General features: G+C 47.8%; 1 protein-coding gene across 1 annotated transcript in view; it reads right to left on the bottom strand.

Moving 5' to 3' along the window:
* Positions 1-17,767, bottom strand: part of GMFG (glia maturation factor gamma) — a 149,481-nt gene that overhangs the window by 87,460 nt on the left and 44,254 nt on the right. Inside the window, exons 2-5 of the mRNA XM_069644258.1 lie at positions 8,942-9,038; positions 7,680-7,729; positions 3,406-3,455; positions 2,254-2,336 (exon numbers count right to left, since the gene is read on the bottom strand). Coding sequence (XP_069500359.1) covers positions 2,254-2,336; positions 3,406-3,455; positions 7,680-7,729; positions 8,942-9,038 — 280 coding nt within the window. The remainder of the gene's footprint in view (positions 1-2,253; positions 2,337-3,405; positions 3,456-7,679; positions 7,730-8,941; positions 9,039-17,767) is intronic.

Raw genomic sequence — 17,767 nt, 5'->3', positions numbered from 1 at the left:
GAAAAGTCGGGTAAGGTCCATAGGAAAGTTTTCTACGATCTACCGATTTACGCTTAAAAACACATGGCCGAACAGTAGGGACAATAAAAAAAAAGTCCCGGAACTATCCTTTAAGTGTCATGGCTTTGAATCATCTTTAGAACTGGTACTGACTTGCTTTGTGGTAACGTGGTAGACAAGGATTACAGAACAGACCCTGTATTTATCAATCCACAGAAACCTATGGTTACATGTGAGTCAAAACGGAGTCTTTTCCTTTAACAACAGCTACTTTTCAAACATCGAGATCTACAATTATCAAAAAAGCGGTCAAGTATTTTACTAATCCTCATATTACATGGCCTAGTGTAGTCAACCGAAAAAAAAATCCGATCACTGCATCAAATATCCTGTTTTCATCGTCACTGAGCCCACTTCAGAAAAATACAAATCTGCAGCGAGCATTTTGTGGGTAGCGCCTACACGTAATGCACAAGGAACCAGTTCCCTGCACAACTTCAGTTTAGTAAACAAGATATGATACCCAATCTAACCACTAGATGGCAGACTATGCATAGCATGTAAACGTAAAAAATAAAATAAAAAAAATACAAGCTGCAAACACTGTTCACTGAATAAGATAGCCTGGTGTTGGACGAGATGCAGCCGAAAGACAAGGAAGGGGCTTTCACATCTTCCTCCACGAAAGCCAATTCTCGTGTGCGAGGGCTTCCCAAAAGTAATCCTTCCAACAACGGATTCACGCTGGCATACTCTCGCAGAGCACAGAACGATGCTGATTGTGCCTTCACGTCATTGAGAACGAGGCAACCCACAAGGTTGCTTTAAACCCCAGGGAAGCAAGCACCAACCCTTTTATGGACAGGTGGCGTCTGTGAAAGTGCAATCCTCCCCAACTCCTTCTTAATGACACAAGAGGGAAACCGAATTTGCAGCCCTTCGTTCTCTACAAATGAGCTGAACATTGACCGACTGACCTGCTTGTCGCAACCAAGACCCTACAACAGCTCGGGGGAGCATTGTGTAGGATACCACCCGAATTGACAACAGGGCGATCCTGTGCCACCCCAGACCGGTCTTAGCCCCATATCAACCAAAGACTGAACATGATGGTGGAAAGAAACCATGGACAGGTAGCGCCTACTTAAAGAGGTATTGTAGAAGTCTGGTCAATATCAAACCAGGGTCTTATTACAAACATGCTCAACCCCCTTTTTGTTTACATTAATCAGAAAATCAAGCTATATATGTGCACCCAACCACTAGACTAGATATATGCACAACAAATACATTGATAAAGAGGAATCACACCACAGAACCACCAGCTTGCTCCAGGGGACCATCAGTGACTTCTGAAGGATTGTTAAAAAGTAGGCTCTTCTTTCACTAAGAAGGGAGACCACTCACATTCTTCAAGGAGGATCAGCAAACCAGGCTGCTGCCTCTACTCTTAGTTTGGCCCGGGACATGTCCTCCAAGAGGGCAACTGGGGCCAGAGAATCTGGAGCCTATGGGCACTTCAAAAATAACTGGGCATGAGGTCCCCCCAGTGCCAGCTTCGGTTTGGCAGGATTAACCTATCATAGTAACATTAGCATTGGGTATGAACAGGTCATGAAAGGGCGCAGGGTCTGAATCCACAAATGGCATGCATTTCATTGAGATGATGACTGGGACTGACATTTTTTAGCTGGGCACCAGCATAAAAGATCAAGGGGAGGGGGGGGGCTTATTCATCCTACCAGATAACCTCCATTAGCCAAAATCTAATTCCAAACGCAGACTCTATGGCAGGTTATGAATCGTGTTGGCGAGTGGGCTTAACTGCATCGTCGCCCATATGAGAGATTGATGGGCTGCTTTCTCCCCAGCTTTCTGGCTTTCCACTGACTGAAATAAAAGTCTTGAATTGTGCATTGCAACCCTCCAGCTTTCCGACTCATTGACATTCGGTTGAATACAGGGAGCGCTCTGGAGATAACCTGCCTTGCAAAGTCTGAAGGGACACTGCATTACTGTGCTATGTATTTTCTGGTGCATACATTGCAGGAGTTCATTTGGAGGTGCATATTTTTGTGTACATTAGCATTCCTTGTAACATACTACAGTATAGACCCTATTGTTGACTTGGTGGTGGATGGATTTCTAGATCAGATTAAGTTTAGCATGCTTCTGCAAGAACAACACATAAATAGTGAGCCATACATGGGGGGAAGGTGTTGAACCAATCACTGAGTTATATCAATCACTCACCAACAGGGCTTGAAAAGATGAAGCAAAGTGGGTAGGACACACGGCCGTCACTGTGATCATATTTGTAACTGTAAACTAAAAATGTGCAGCGCAGTCAAGGAAGAAACATCACATTCTCAGTCACATTCCCACACATGAAACCCCAAGCATTGCTACCGAGCTATCCGTTGTAGGACATCAAACTCAGCATACGCTTCCATTTCTTTCCATGCCACTACCAAAGAGTGTAAACATCTCCTGGAGATACATTACACTGCACCCCTCTACAATATGTCATTTTAGGGTACTTCGCAATGAGCAGTGCGGCATCTGTACTCAGTTTGCCTTTCCTGATTATTGCTCAGCTATGAAACATGCTGGACCATTGCATCCCTCACCTCTCACCCGCATGGCTAATCTTCCCAGGATGCGGTCGCTTCACCGCCTGACACCATGGATCCTTTCCCACTACTTAATTGCAACAATCCCCCTTCCAGGATACACCGCCTAGGCCAATGAGCAGGATATCTCATTTGAAACATACTAGGAAAAGAATCACGAGTATGCGTTGGGAAGAGTTTAGGGTGTGGACAGGGCAGGGTATGTCTCAATCATCAGTGCTAGGTTTTCAGTGGCCAACATTGCACCCCTCCCCTCACTGGTGTGCCATGGTACTGTATTTCTTTGCACTTAGAACATACATACACATGTATGTCTGGGCATACAGGCATAAGTCTCTGCACCTTGCCTTGTCACTTTCCTCCCCTCCGTGTGCACACTAGGCTTGGACAGCAGGACATGGCAGGACTTTTGCACAGTTTCGAGAAATCAGCATGATGTGTCCTGCTTCCCCAGTGAATTGTATCCTCCTGCATTGTGCCCAGCCATTCAATGGAATTGTACAGCTCTTGTACACCACGTTATCATACCTCTATGTGCATTGTGTCCCTGGGTACTACTCTCCTTGTGCAATCTAAAGAAATGTACATGCCGCCCCCCACCACGCACAAACACAATGTACACTATATATTTTGCACATCATGATCCCAGTAGTGTAGCTTCCTCGAATGCCAGTTATGTACTTCCTGTAATTAGCAAACTCTACACATATACATGCACACGTTAACATGCATGCACACAAACAAATGTGGCGGCACAGACATGGAAGGATATCTGGGCTGTCGCTCTGGCAGTTCATTTTTCAGATCCTCGGGGGAAATATCCTAAAAGGACAGAAACATATCAGAATATGATGAAAACATGCAGAATGTTGGAGAGTCAGAGAGACACATTCGAAAACAGATTTTATCAGAGAAAAGCAACCGAAATAAATATTAATAAAGGGTGAAGTGGATCCACAGAAGGAGGTAACGGAGAAAGGGTCTGGATAGAGAAATAGGAAGACAAAATGGTGCTTAGTTATGATCGTTGTTGAAGATTTGGCATATCAGCCAGATGGGATTTATTTGGGGGAATCCAGCACAGCTATTAAAATATTAAACACAGTGAAATGGGGCGTGTGCTGCCTGCCTTGGGGAAGTAGGCGTAAACAGAACTGAAAACTGAAGTTCCCTCATGAAACTCCTTTTGCCATCAATCCCAGCAGTTCTAGATAAAAGTGTCCATCACCAGTGGTCCCGCCTAGCAGTCAGGTATTTGACGCCAGAGGGAGGGTGGGGAGGGAGAGAATTTGCATTGGAAGGGAAGAATCCATTGGCTGAGGAGGTAGCAGATACACAGGAAGGTAGCAGTGAGGGAAGTGGGTGGAGAATGTAGTGAGAAGGTGGAAGTTGCATTTTAGAAAGAAACTTCCAGCACCTAGCCCAATTAGAGGATCCGAACAGGGGTGTAAGGAATAAAAGAAAGAGTAAGTTAACAAAAGAAGAGAAGGGGAGATGGCGAGAAAGAGGAGAAGGAAGGAGGAAGCGAACAAAGATAGGAAGATGGAGATGCAAATGATGGTAAGGTAGGAAGTTATAAGTTATCTTGCTGACCGCAGATAGGACACCTGGGCCTACCTCTACCAATCTCTAGCTGGTTTTTGTACTGCAACATTTGTTCTATCCAAGGTTTAGCAGAGTGTATTTTAAGAGACCCTTGTTTGTTATTGTAATATAACCTACCATGCAATTCATATCTTCCATTAATTTCAGATGAAAGTATTTTGTTTGTACTCTCCTAATTAAAACTAGATATGTAGTCGCTGAATAGGTTAAATAGATTCGTTTTTTTCTCTGGCACCTCCTCAGCAGCAATGGCATTGCTTTCCCTTTGTGTAGAAGGAATAAAGATATGTAAATATTTCTGGACTGAATGACTAATGTGAATGCATGGTTTTCTAGGATCTTACACTTGGTTGTTATTGGATCTTTTGTTTCTAGTAGAGCAGGCAACAGCAAAACAGCACTTCCCAAGGTTGTTATATGCACTCTACCGCCCCGCTAATCTTTCCCATCATTCCCTAGTCCTTCTTCTCGCCTAAAAACCACCCCAAAAACCTCAGCACCTCCCATACATTAGAATCTTACAGAACACTCACCAACGTTTAACCTTTGTTTATTTCCCTTTGATGGTTAAAGAACATAATTGCCCTATCTTTCTATCATTTTGTTACCATTAACCCTTCGATCCATCAAGCGCCATTCCTGTATTTTTCCTACTGTTGATAAACCGCGCAACATTGCTTTTTGCTCTGCCACTCCCTTTTGGTCCACCTTCCTATCAATCTCCTTTTGTTAGATAGCCTAATCCTCCTAGCTCTCTGCTCTTCCCAGTTCCTCTTAGTCCTCAACAGCTAACAGTGGGTCGCACAGAGCCTCTTCTGCAATTAATGCATGGTTATTTTTAATGAACCCAGACAACAACACCTATCATGCCCTAGCTCAAACCATCATTTACTGTGGTGGATAGAACAAATCCTGAATCTGCAGTAGGCGTGAAAGGTAAAGGCAGAAGGTGGCATGGGGTGAAGAATCCACAAAATGGAGAGGAGAAATTGGGCTCATCGAGCAAAGAAAAGAAATACGGAAAAGAGTGGCCATTGGAAGAATGGCAGCCAGGCAGGAAAAAACAAGGTAGACATGGGAGAAGAAAAGAAAAAAAGAATGATGAAGAGTGAGAAAAGTGATGGATGAGAACAGGATCAAGAAGGGAGGGCACAGAAAAGTAGGGGCAGGGGGGCAATGTGGAGTAGGAGGTTAAGAAAAAAGGCCAGCCAGAAAAAGAAGGAATAGCCATGCAAAGGCAGCTAAAGATTGATAACAAAGGGAGAGGTATTTCGAAATGCTCTACCAATTGGAATACCTTAAGAAGTACTGTGTGTGTGTAGGTATTGATTCTCTAGTCAGTCGATCTGGCTGGAGGTGTAGAACACATCAGGTTCAGTGACAGAGGCGGGGGGCGTGGTAGTGGAGTAGGAGCAGGCTGCAGGTAACAGCTAAGCAATATTAGAAGAGATGTGCACAGAGGTGTTTATGCTGGCATCTCAAGTAATGCTACGAGTTACAATTTAGATGCTCCAGCCGTGCTTTGTGTGGGCTTCCCGTTTTGGAATGCCAAGAGTGGAGCTGTTACAGTGCACTATGCCGGCGCATTCCTAGAGCTGTGCTTGTGGGGTCCCTGCTCGAGTGGCTAGCAGGTAGGGAGTGCACTCAGCAGAGATGTTTAAACTTCAATACAGACAGGGTTGAGGTTAGTTGAGACAAACATAACAAAAAACTACAGGATGAAAGCATAAATGCGGACAAAACAGAAGAGAGACTAAGATGGGGAAGTTGGAGAGATGTTGAAGTAAGGAATGGGGAAGGATGGGAATAGAACTCGTATTGTGCAACACTCAAGCAGAAGCATCTTGTGGCACCGACCCAATAACACTAAAAAGAGAAATAGAGCAAAGGAGCTTTTCTGGTCTGTATCGGTTTGGTTTATGCCACCAGAATAAGTAACTCATCAGTGTCTGTGGGTCTGCAGCATGCAACCCTTCCAAGACGGACATGTTTTCAACATTCCCTATCAGGATCTATAGAATCTCATGGTTGCTTTTAATCTGGCAGCCAAATTGTGGGCACAAACTCCGACAGCCCATGTGTGATGCCCCAACAATCCCATGCAGTTATTTTAGATTCCATGTAAGAATGTGCAAGGAAACTAGAGGTCTTTGGGCCCTGCAGGGGAGGCTTTGAAAGTCGCGTGCTAACCTGGAAAATATACCAGCGCTTAAAGACAGCAGTTACAAGTAAGCAGATTGCTCTTCTCCACAAGCAATGAATCTTAAGAATGTACATTCATTTGTATTAGAATGTAAAGCAGCAACTTCCACAGTAGGATGTGAAGGTGGCGGTTTAACACTTGCAAAAGATTCGAAAGAGGATGCCTGTCTAACTTGAGACGGGAGCTGAATCCAAGCCTGCATCTCTCTGAAACGATGCATTCTCAATAGTTGTTTTCTCTAGTGCTTTTGTTATGGTGGGCAGGCCCCAGCTATGGACCAAGTTAAAAAAAACGAAGGCTCTCAACTCAATTAATGATTATAATTATGTTACACACAAAGAAAGAGTATGCATGTAATTGGATGCATTAGGCCATCTAACCAGGACAATTGGCACAAATAACGGGCCAAGACAAGGCATTATGGTGCGCCATTTGTTTTCCAGATGGTCACTACGTTCTTCAGTCTGTTCAGGGCTTTCCCTCACAGTTGACAAACCATTCCCTGAAGTTATTTCTGCACGCGGATGAAACTGCAATTGACGACCTGACTCCAACTGGACTACAGCGAGCCTTGCTAGCGCAACCCACTTATTGAGAGGACAATTTTTTAAAGATAAATCTAGCCAAATCAAAAGTATTCATGTTTTCAAACCAAAAGTCCTGTCAACCACAAAAACGGTACCTGGATTCAGTCAGACTGGAGCAGGTGGGTGTATATAAATATCTGGAGATCATTTTTCAAACAAACATTAAGTGGGAAAAGCAAAATAGAGCTACAACTAAACAGGTGCTAAATCCAAAAATAAACTTATTTCCACAGTTTGATGCTGCTGGATATTTTTTTTTACATCTCCTTCTATAGCTCGGTGCAAGGTCACCACCTTAATCTGGTAGAACAGGAGAAGGGCGTCACTTGAAGCTCAGCCTGGCACACAGGAAGGAGTGAACCAGTACATCCGAAGATACGTAATGGGCCACATGTGTCAAGCTTACATTGCCATGGGTGTTCCTAGAAAGAGCATGCAACCATACAACTCTGCTGTCAACCAGTGCAGATAGCCACAAACAAACACCACTGCTTCTTGCAGTGCACAGCTCTCAGCAAGTTAGGTAAAGGGGAAGAAGGAGAAATGGAAAAGAACACAGGAGGAAGAAGGTAAAGAAGCAGTGAGAAAAGGACTGAAAGGGAGCAAAGGAACGGAAGGGTTGGAGTGAAGGAAGTGGGCTGAAAGACTAACCTCAAACTCTTCCTCCAAAACCACAAGCTGTTTGTCCTTGTCAATTTTCACTGGGGAGTTAATCACAGAACAGATTAAAACCTTCAACAGGACTTGTGAGCTGTAAAGTGGGGCATAGGTTCTGGCTTAAACAGGCATGGATAAGGTAACGTTAGCTGTCACAGTACTATAGTAATCTGCAATCAATGTGGTTACAGCGAGCAAGAAAGGTGATGATGTGCATGTGCCCAAGAATTCTAGGGGAATTTAATAGAGGTTTGTTCCCTCCTATGAAAATAGAGATGGTGTGTTCCCCAGCACTGGGACAGACCTGCAGTAAAAAGGGGGTGGTGGTTATACAACTTTTAAGGGGATGGCAGTCCGCCACTGTGGAACCAGTAAAAGGGAGGCAGACAATTCACAGTACTTTGGGGGTCAGCAAGAGACAGTCCAACCCCAGTACTATGAGAGCCGGCAATAAGGAAGGGTTTATGCTGGCCACTATGGAATGCAAAAAGGATGCCGCAAGAGGTGGAGGAGTGGTCTTGGCAAGCAGTTTGGGGCTTGGCTAAAGAGGAGAGGTTTGTCCCAGCACTGGGGGAGGAAGAGGGCTCAGACTGAGTAGTATTGTGAGCTATGAGTGATTAGTATTGCTCCAACACTATGGTGATCTGCAATGGGGTGTACCTGTCCCAAAATAGCGCGTTCTTCAATAGTTGGTGCCTGTCCCAACACTGTGAGGACCTACAATAGAGTGGGTTTGTCCCAAAACTGTGGGGACAAGCAACCAAACAGGGTATGTGTCAGAACTTTGGGGACATGCACCAGAGGGGAAGGGAATCTGTCCCAGCACTATGATTAACTGTAATAGATGGTATAGGGGTGCCAGTCCAGGTACAATGAGGTTCTATAGTGGTAGCTGGGAGTTTCTATTCCAAAACCATAGAACTCATAAGGAGTCTGTCCCGGCACTTGGGGTTGAACTGCAAAGGGGGAGTGGTGTGTCCCAGAACTGAGGGTCATGAGCTAACAGAGCAGGGTCAGGGTTCAAGGTGCAAGCCCTAAGGCCAAGCAACAAACACCCACTTCCAGCTTACCATTCACCCAAAGTGTTGCCCCCGGATTACAACCCATATGCCCTTCCCATAAGGAGTGATGAAAGGAATGACAAAGGGTGCACTGGAAAATACGTGGTGCATGGGAGTAGTGCATATTGCAGCAAGACTTCACTATAAAAATCATGTGCACTAGTGGTGATCAGGTGGCTGTGTGGCTGAACTCACTCAGGATAGCCGCATTGTTAGTCTCTTTGCGGAAGCGGAACTTCTTCAGCTTCTCCTGCAGCTCGGGATCCACTTCACACACCACTAAGGAGTCTGACTGGGGAGAAAAGCAGAGAGCATGAATGACGAGGAGGAATGGAAATCCACATCCACTGGAACACTGCACGATTATCTATGCCTGGGCACTGCTAAGGCCTACACAGGTCATCTGTGTGCAAACCTTAACCAATTTATATATTGCTGCATTCATATATTTCAGAACAACGCTTACGTTTCTGCGCATTTTATTAGAAAACATGAAAATGAACTTCACTGATTTCATTACACCACATAAATGGATTCCTGCAAACTATGGGCCTGATTCACTCACGTATGTTTTGTCACTCTAATACATTTCAGCAGAATAAGCGCGCACTCCTCTGTGATAAGTCCAGGTTTGTTTTGCACATGGGCACACACTGCACTACTCACTAATGTTGGGTATCTGCAGGAACAAATCAATCAAATGATACCAACTTCAAATGTGAAATTGAATTGGCCAGACAAAGGTGATTGAAATAAATGGGTGGAGAGGAAACCCCAAAAAGGATACCATGCCCAAGGAATAATAGGCATTTTACAAAAGTGGACCAACGCAATTGCTCCAGTTTGCTCTCATCAACTGCAGCACTCAATCTAGCTGTGAAGCAATGGAGCACTTTGCATATGGGATTCACCTCAACTTTACATTATAAAGGATACTGCAAGTCGCTAAAACGTTTCCTGACCATATAGAAACAAGCAGGCGCGGGATCATCATTTTGGAACACTGAGGTGACTTGCAATGTCCTTTTACATACAGTTAGGGGTACATTAGCACTTGTAATAAACCACTCCATATGAACTTGTAAACTACATGTAGAATGTTTACTATAAGCGTTAACAACGATCTGCAGATTGCGCTGTTTACATCAATTATTTCTGGCAGCTTTGCATTTATAACCGAGTAGTAAGATGCACGTTCCTGTGTACTTAACTCAAGCCATCCAGTAAACAAACAAACAAAAGCTAAAGTGTATCTCATCAACTAGTGACTATTTTCAAAAGACAAAAATTGAAATAAAGAAATTTGGAAAAGGTAATACCTCAAAATATTTAAGTGGCAGCTCTTATTCAGTTCAGTCAAATGCCTTTCACACTGGTTGCTGGCTCTGGCAGCAGGACTGCAATGTCAAGACTAAAACTTAGTAAATTATTAAAGTGGAGTGGTGGTGTCATTTTCTTATTGTATGAGAGCTGCATGTGTGGGGCTAGGGAGCAATGAAAAAAATAAACAAAGGAATACCAAAATAAACATTCAATCTAGGCCACGCCCAGTAGTGGCATCATGTCTGTAAAGCCCGTTGATTATTATCTTGCCTTCTAGCGAACTTTGTTGGGGTTTTGGTTTATTGTACAAATACAGATTGTTAACACCAATGTAGGTTATAGGGATATTGTAAATCACCTGCCAGTGCTGTGATCAAACAGAGGAATGAGACTAAAGGCCAAGTTCATTCATAAGGTCACAGAAATCTTAGAGACATGTAGTAGCCTTTTAATGTACAGGGGGGCATTTAAGTCTTATAATAAATGGGAACATCATCATCGCTGTTAATGTGATCTCTCACTCATTCTGATGCATATATTCTATTTGTTCAAATGTTAGAAAACAAACGTTCAGATATGCAACTTATAATGTGTTGCAAAAAAATACTTTAATAAAAATACATTTCTAAGTCGGAGTCCAATTACAAAGCATTGTAATTGCTACATGAACACATAGGTGGAAGAGCTTGGTGATCAGGTCCCAAAGGAATCAGGAATTATATAAACCAGAGCGCCATCTTCTTCAATATCCATGTTGACTAAATAAGCAACATTTTTAATTCTTCATGATATGATCATTGCTATGTCCATATAAATAGAATCCATGCAGACACTTCCCCACAATGTTAGAGAGGATGTCTAGAAAGGGGAACACTATTAGATATATGGTGGACTGAAAAAATGTCCTTGCCCAGATAAAGCAGATACTTCAGTTCAACCCTTTTTAGAGACTCTGGGGGATGTAGTTTAAGAGGCAGACTATTTCATCAGTGATAGGAGGAGTGCATTGGTCACTCATCCGCTGGTGGCTACATGCATGTCAAGAATCTAATTTTAGAAATGGTAGAAATCCATCAGTGTATGGTGGTCTCTAATTTGACTGACAATGGCTTTTGAAAACAACAAAAATCAAATTCCCAAAATATTTAAAAGTATGGAGTCTAGGGGTCAAATTGATTGTTTGCAGAAACACCAACAGCAGCAGATAGTCTACCAATGAGAAGGACAGAAGCACGTGTGATCCAACATTCTGATAACGATTCATGCATATGGTTCCGATAGTGAGCTCTACTGTACATTTTGTTGAGTATAAATGCCTCAAAACTGTTGGAATGCTAGAGTGCTATGCTGATTGTTTTTTATGGTTTTCCTATAGTCCGTGAACATGCATGTATTTGAATGCAAGCCATACCCTTGATTTTGTGGAATAGGATATTCCGTCTCAGATGTTAAAGTGAGATTTGGGAATGAGAAAGATTAAGGTTAGCCGAGCTGAGAGATCTGGCAGGCACATGCTAAGTGAGTTTGGCGTTAATGAAAGAAGGACCTTTAAGATGGGGAGACTTTTGTGCTACTCAGATTTAAATTTCATCCGTTTCAAAACAACCAATTTTATCTTTTGAATTTCAGAGGGCCAAGTCGGATGAGATGCAGTAGTCCAATCTAGATGAAAAAAAATTTACCTGTTGACATTAATAAGTAAAGCTGAACAGAGGTAGTAGTTTTTGCAAAAGAGATGGCTAAAAGAACAATGCATCACATTATTCGGGGTTAGTTGGCTGTCAAAAATGACACCAAGTTTCTGACTTTATTAACTGGGACAGAGAGGAGCCAAGCAACAAGTTACTTACCTGTAACTGTAACTGTTGTTCTCCAGCATGGGTCTGGCATGGATTCACATGCTCATGAATATTCCCCGTCGTCAGGCTGGGAATCCTCGGTAAAGACAAAATCAGTATCAGTTTCGTTTCTGATCTGTCTTTCTCAGTAGTAACCAATAACTGGTCTCTGGGTCATACTGCCCCCAGCCAATGACTGCCCTCTCCCTAAGCCCCGCCTCTGGCAGCCATCTTCAGATTTGGAAGCACGCAAAGTGGCAGTATGACCAAGTGAAGAGCCGTAGAGGGGCAGGAGGGAGGGTTTGCATGTGAATCCATGCCAGACCCATGCTGGAGAACAACAGTTACAGGTAAGTAACGTGTTCCTTCTCCAGCATGGGGTCTGGCATGGATTCACATGCTCATGAATATAAGAATACATAGCAGAACACATGCACAACCACGGGAGGTGGCAAGGCTCAACATTAAGCATTACATAAAACTCAACATTAAGCATCTCTTACCTCCCCACCAGGCTCACCTTAAGGGAAGAGGTTGCGCAGTACTGCCTCGCCGACTCTGGACTCCTCCCTGGAATTCCGGTCGACGCAGTAGAACCTCGTGAAGGTGTGCGTCGACCTCCACGTAGCATCCCTGCAGATGTCCAGCAGGGGCACACCAGACAAGAACGCCGTGGTAGCAGCGATCGCTCTGGTCGAATGGGCTCTCGGACGGCCAGACAACGGTCGGTTTGCCAACCGATGACAATGCATGATGCAGCCGGAGAGCCATCTAGAAATGGAAGCCTTCGAGAGAGACTTCCCTTGGTTCACAGATTCAAAGTTCACAAACAGCTGTGATGTCTTCCGAAAACTCGTTCGGTCCACGTAGAACTTCAGCGCTCTAGCCACATCCAGCGAGTGCAAAGTCCTCTTGGCCGGAGACGAAAGCGATGGGAAGAAAACAGGTAGCACCAAGGGCTCGTTGAGGTGGAAGTCCGATGGCACCTTGGGCATAAACGAGGGGTGCGTCCTCAGCACCACCCTTGTGTCGTGAAAAGTCAAGTATGGAGGCTTGCAGGATAGGGCCTGGATCTCTCCCACTCGCCGTGCGGAGGTGATGGCCACAAGAAAGGCAGTCTTCCACAACAGGAATTTCAGCGGCGCCGAATGCAGGGGCTCGAATGACGCCCCCATGAGCCTGGTCAGCACCACGTTGAGTTCCAACGCCGGGGCAGGGGCCTTCACCGGCAGGAACGATCGGAACAGTGCCTTCATAAATTTCTTCACCAGGCGAAGGGACCACAAGGACGCCCGTCCTGTGGTTCGGTGTATCGTGAGATCGCAGCCAGATGTATCTTGATGGAGGCGTGAGCCAGTCCAGCCTTGGCCAGCGACAGTAGGTACAGCAGCACTTGAGGGGCCGTAATCCGTAGAGGGTTAATCTTCAGTGCACGGCACCAGACAGAGAACCTCTTCCACTTATGTCCGTAGCACTTGAGAGTTGAGGACGCCCTGGCTTTTGCAAGGACCTCTCTGCAGTCAGCCAGGATATCGTATCCTCCAAACTCTAGCGCTGCAGGAGCCAGGCTGGCAAGTTTAGCGACTCCGGGTCATGATGAAGTATGGCGCCTCCTTCTCTGGAGAGAAGATCCACGTCTGCCGGCAGCTTGACTGGTGGGGACGCTGACAAGTCCAGAAGGTCCGGGAACCAGATCTGCCTCGGCCACGCCGGTGCGACCAGGATCATCCTGCACCGGGACCTCTTGAGCTGGTTGACGAGTCGGAGCAGCAACGGCAACGGAGGGAACGCATAAAGGAACAGGCCTTCCCAGGGGAACAAGAAAGCATCGCCCATACTCCTCGGCTGGGGGAACCTGCTGGCGAACCTCTGGCACTTGGAGTTCGTCGCTGTCGCGAACAGGTCGGTCTGGGGTTTTCCCCATCGTCGGAAGAGTCGATCCACTTGATCCTGACGTAGTTCTCACTCGTGGCACGAGTGCAGCTCCCTGCTGAGTGAGTCGGCAATGGTGTTTTTTATCCCTGTCAGATGAAAGGGCACCAGAAACATCCCTTGAGCGACGGCCCAATGCCACAGATCCTGGGCTTCCTTGGAGAGGGCTTGGGATCTGGTTCCTCCCTGCGTCCGGATGTAGAACATTGTGGTGGTGTTGTTGGTGAAGATTCTCACCACCTTGCCCTTGAGGGACGGGAGAAAAGACCTGAGGGCCCAGAACACTGCACAGAGCTCCAGGATGTTGATGTGGAGCGACTTCTCCTCCTGGAGCCAGAGACCTCTCGCGTGAAGTTCTCCGGTGTGCGCTCCGCCACCCTTTCAGGGAGGTATCCGTTGTCACCGTTATCTGGTGGGATGGGCTCTGAAAGTCTGTGCCCGCCGTCAAATGAGCACGGGTGCCCCACCACCGGATCGCTCGTCGGAAAGTCTCATTGAGCGAGATCCTGTCCTCGAAGCTGCCCGTCACTTGGATCCAGCGGGAGTCGAGGAACTCTTGCAGAGGGCGCATCCGAAGCCTGCACAGGCGCACGAGATATATGAAGGAGGACATCATCCCAAGGAGGGACTTGATGGACCTCACCCTGGCCACGTCCGTGGCCAGCAGGCGGTGCACCTTGCACAGGATGGCCGGTGTCCTTTCTTCCGACGGTGAGGCCAGACGCACCACTGTGTCGAGCTTTTCTCCCAGAAACAGTGCGACTTGCGACGGGACAAGGTGGGATTTGGGAAAGTTGATGGAGAATCCCAGGTCCGAGAGCAGTTGGACGGTCTTTGCTGTGAGATCCACGGCGAGCTCCCTTGTCCCTGCTCAGATGAGCCAGTCGTCCAGGTAGGGTTAGACGTGGATCCCCTGCAGGCGCAGCCACGCCTCCACCAGTGCAAGGCACTTGGTGAACACCCTGCGTGCAGACTTCAATCCGAACGGGAGGGCCTTGAACTGGTAGTGCCGTCCTTGGACCACAAACCTGAGGAACTTTCGGTGACCTTTCAGAATGGGGATGTGGAAGTACGCATCCTCCAAATCCAACGACAACACATGCTGGAGGGGGACCATCCGGAATTTCTGTGCCTTGATGTATTTGTTCAGCCGTCGCAGGTCCAGGATGGGGCGCCATCCTCCTGTCTTCTTTTTACTAGGAAGTACCTTGAGTATACTCCGGAGCCTCTTCGGGACAAGCTCGATGGCACCTTTACTGAGCAATGCCCACACCTCCAAGAGCAGTTGAGGGTCGTGCTTTTCCTTCCTGACCATGGGTGGAATGCGGGGGCACTTTTTTAGAAATTCGAGGGCGTGCCCCTGGGCCAGGACATCCAGCACCCAACGGTCGGTGGAGATGGACTCCCACACGCTGACGAACTTTGCCAGCCGGCCTCCCACCGGGGTGCTTCGGTGGGGGCCCGACCCCGCTGTCGGTTCAATCTTGCTTGGTGGATGCCTTGCCGCCCTCACCTCCCTGGCGACGACAGTGGGGTCCCCCCGACTTGCCTCATCCTCTATAGGCTTCCTGCGACAAGGAGCAGGCCGCTCGGCGGTACGTAGAGGAGCCACCGCCGAATCCCTTGGAGGCACTCTGCTTGCCTCCAGCGCTCCGAAAGGACGGCCTCCGTTGCCGGAGGACGCCTAGGGCCCTAGCAGTCTCTGTGACCACCTTGATGGCTTGGAGGGACTCATCCACCGTTTTCCCAAACAGGTTGTTCCTGTCGAACTGCATGTCCAGCACCATGGCTTGCACATCCTGGCGGAAATCCATTGCCTTGAGCCAACCTCGTCGTCTAAGGCAAACGCTGTTGCCTAGCTGGCGGAAACCGGTGTCGGCAATGTCCATTGCCACCGTAATGGCATGGTCCGACGCCACTTCACCTTCTTGCAAGATCTCCAGGGCCTCGGACCTCTTGTCATCCGGTAGGAAGTCCAACAGGGGGGCGATCTTGAACCATAACTCCCTGTCGTAGCGGGCCACGATCGCAAGAGCATTGGCCGCCTTAATCGTTGTCGGTGCCGACGAGATAACTCGTTGTCCCATTGCGTCCAGCTTCTTCCCTTCGCCGTCAGGTGGGGAAGTTGACGTTGAGACCGACGCCCCTCCCGCTTTCTTTTTGGCTGCCGCTGAGACGACCGAGTCCGGGGTAGGTTGTGCCTTAAGGCACAGAGGGGCCGCGTCGGGGACCCGGTACTTCTTCTCGTACCGATCCTTCTTGGCAGGCGTCGTAGAAGGGTTTTTGAGAAGGGTGAGACCCTCGTCCCAGATGTCATCCAGCAGAGGCACGGCGAGGAATGACTTCCTCCTGGCCTCGCGCCGTTGGTAAAGGAAACTTTCCTTCTTCTCCTCGGGGCAGAGCTGAAAAATCTTGGATGCTCTGGCGATCATTGCGTAGAAAGATCTGATCTCATCGGACGGGGAGGCCCGGGCTGGTGATGGGAGTTCCGTCCCGTCGTTACTGTCGTCGTCGGTACCCGTCGTGGCCATGTCTGTTCCCGTGTCATCCCCAGGGACGGGGGACGTGGGTAAAGGCAGAGCAGGCCGCGAGGGCTGAGAAGGCGGAGCTGGATGGATCCGTCTTCTCTTGTTCGGGGGGCTTCCCGCTGGGACCGACTCTGGTTCCTCTGCCGGACCTGGTACCGGGTCCTCTGTCAGTGGTAAGGGCATCTCTGAACATAAGGATTGTATCGCCAACAAAATGGCCGCCGAGTTATCCTGCGGCTCCGGAAGAGATGGGAGCAACGGCTGACTAGGACCCTCGCCAGTGCCGCCGTCACTTTCATCGTCACCCTCGTCGGGATCCCTCCCGTGGGGATGGGCCCCCTTGACGCCCGCGTCGAGGCCCTCAACTTCTGCCAACTCCTCCTCGGATGTTGTGTCCATTCTTCACGGGGGTCTTACCGATAGGTCTGAAAGAGGCTTCCCTCCGCAGAGGCAGGGAGACTCTGGGCCCCGAGGTCGCCTCCACTGGTGTAGCCTCCAAAGGCTGTGCCAGGGCTGCCGCGACTCCCTCGATAGAGGCCTTGGCCGGGTGAATCAATGCCTTTACCGCCCGAGGCGCGTTTGAGGCCTTCACCTTGGGGGGAGGGTCACCGCCTCGCTCCCCCTCGGCCGAATCCTTCGAGATCGACCGGGGCCTCTCCAGGGGCTTACCCGGGTTCTTGGATTTCCTCTTCTCCGAACCAGAGCGTTGGCTCATGGTTGATGGTGCCGGGGAAGGTGCGCCCTGCCTGGCAGCCGAAGAGCCCGACCGTTCGGCGCTCCCGGCCCCCGCAGACTCACGGTGCTTTGCCTTCTGTTGAGCCCCTGTCGCCGGGGTGCCCTCACAGGACTTAGAAGACCACTCGGACTTCTTCTTCTTCTCACCTGACAGACTCCTTCCTTCCAGCAAGTTGGAGAGCGAAGGCATCGGTCCCTGATGGTCCGTTCCGACATGTTCCTGCAAAATGCACAGTCCTTCTCCACGTGTAGAGACGGTGGAGCTTGAGGCCCTATTTGACCGAAACATTTGAAATTCTCTTTGAAAAAGCGCAAAAACGCAGCAAAAGCTCAAGAGCTAAGCACGAGGACTCCCAACACTTGAGCGTGCGGTAAAAATCTGAAGATGGCTGCCAGAGGCGGGGCTTAGGGAGAGGGCAGTCATTGGCTGGGGGCAGTATGACCCATAGACCAGTGATTGGTTACTACTGAGAAAGACAGATCAGAAACGAAACTGATACTGATTTTTTTCTTTACCGAGGATTCCCAGCTTGACGACGGGAAATATTCATGAGAATGTGAATCCATGCCAGACCCCATGCTGGAGAAGTGTTGTGACCCAAATAGAGGGAGCATGTCCGTAAGAAGTTTTTCTCTAAGCTCACTTTAAATACAAACGTACAACG

The sequence above is a fragment of the Ambystoma mexicanum genome, chromosome 2p, assembly GCF_040938575.1.
Source record: "Ambystoma mexicanum isolate Mex_15411 chromosome 2p, UKY_AmexF1_1, whole genome shotgun sequence".
In the NCBI taxonomy this organism is placed as follows: Eukaryota; Metazoa; Chordata; class Amphibia; order Caudata; family Ambystomatidae; genus Ambystoma; species Ambystoma mexicanum.
The sequence above is the reverse complement of the archived record's forward strand: the minus strand, read 5'-3'. Positions and strand labels throughout refer to the sequence as shown.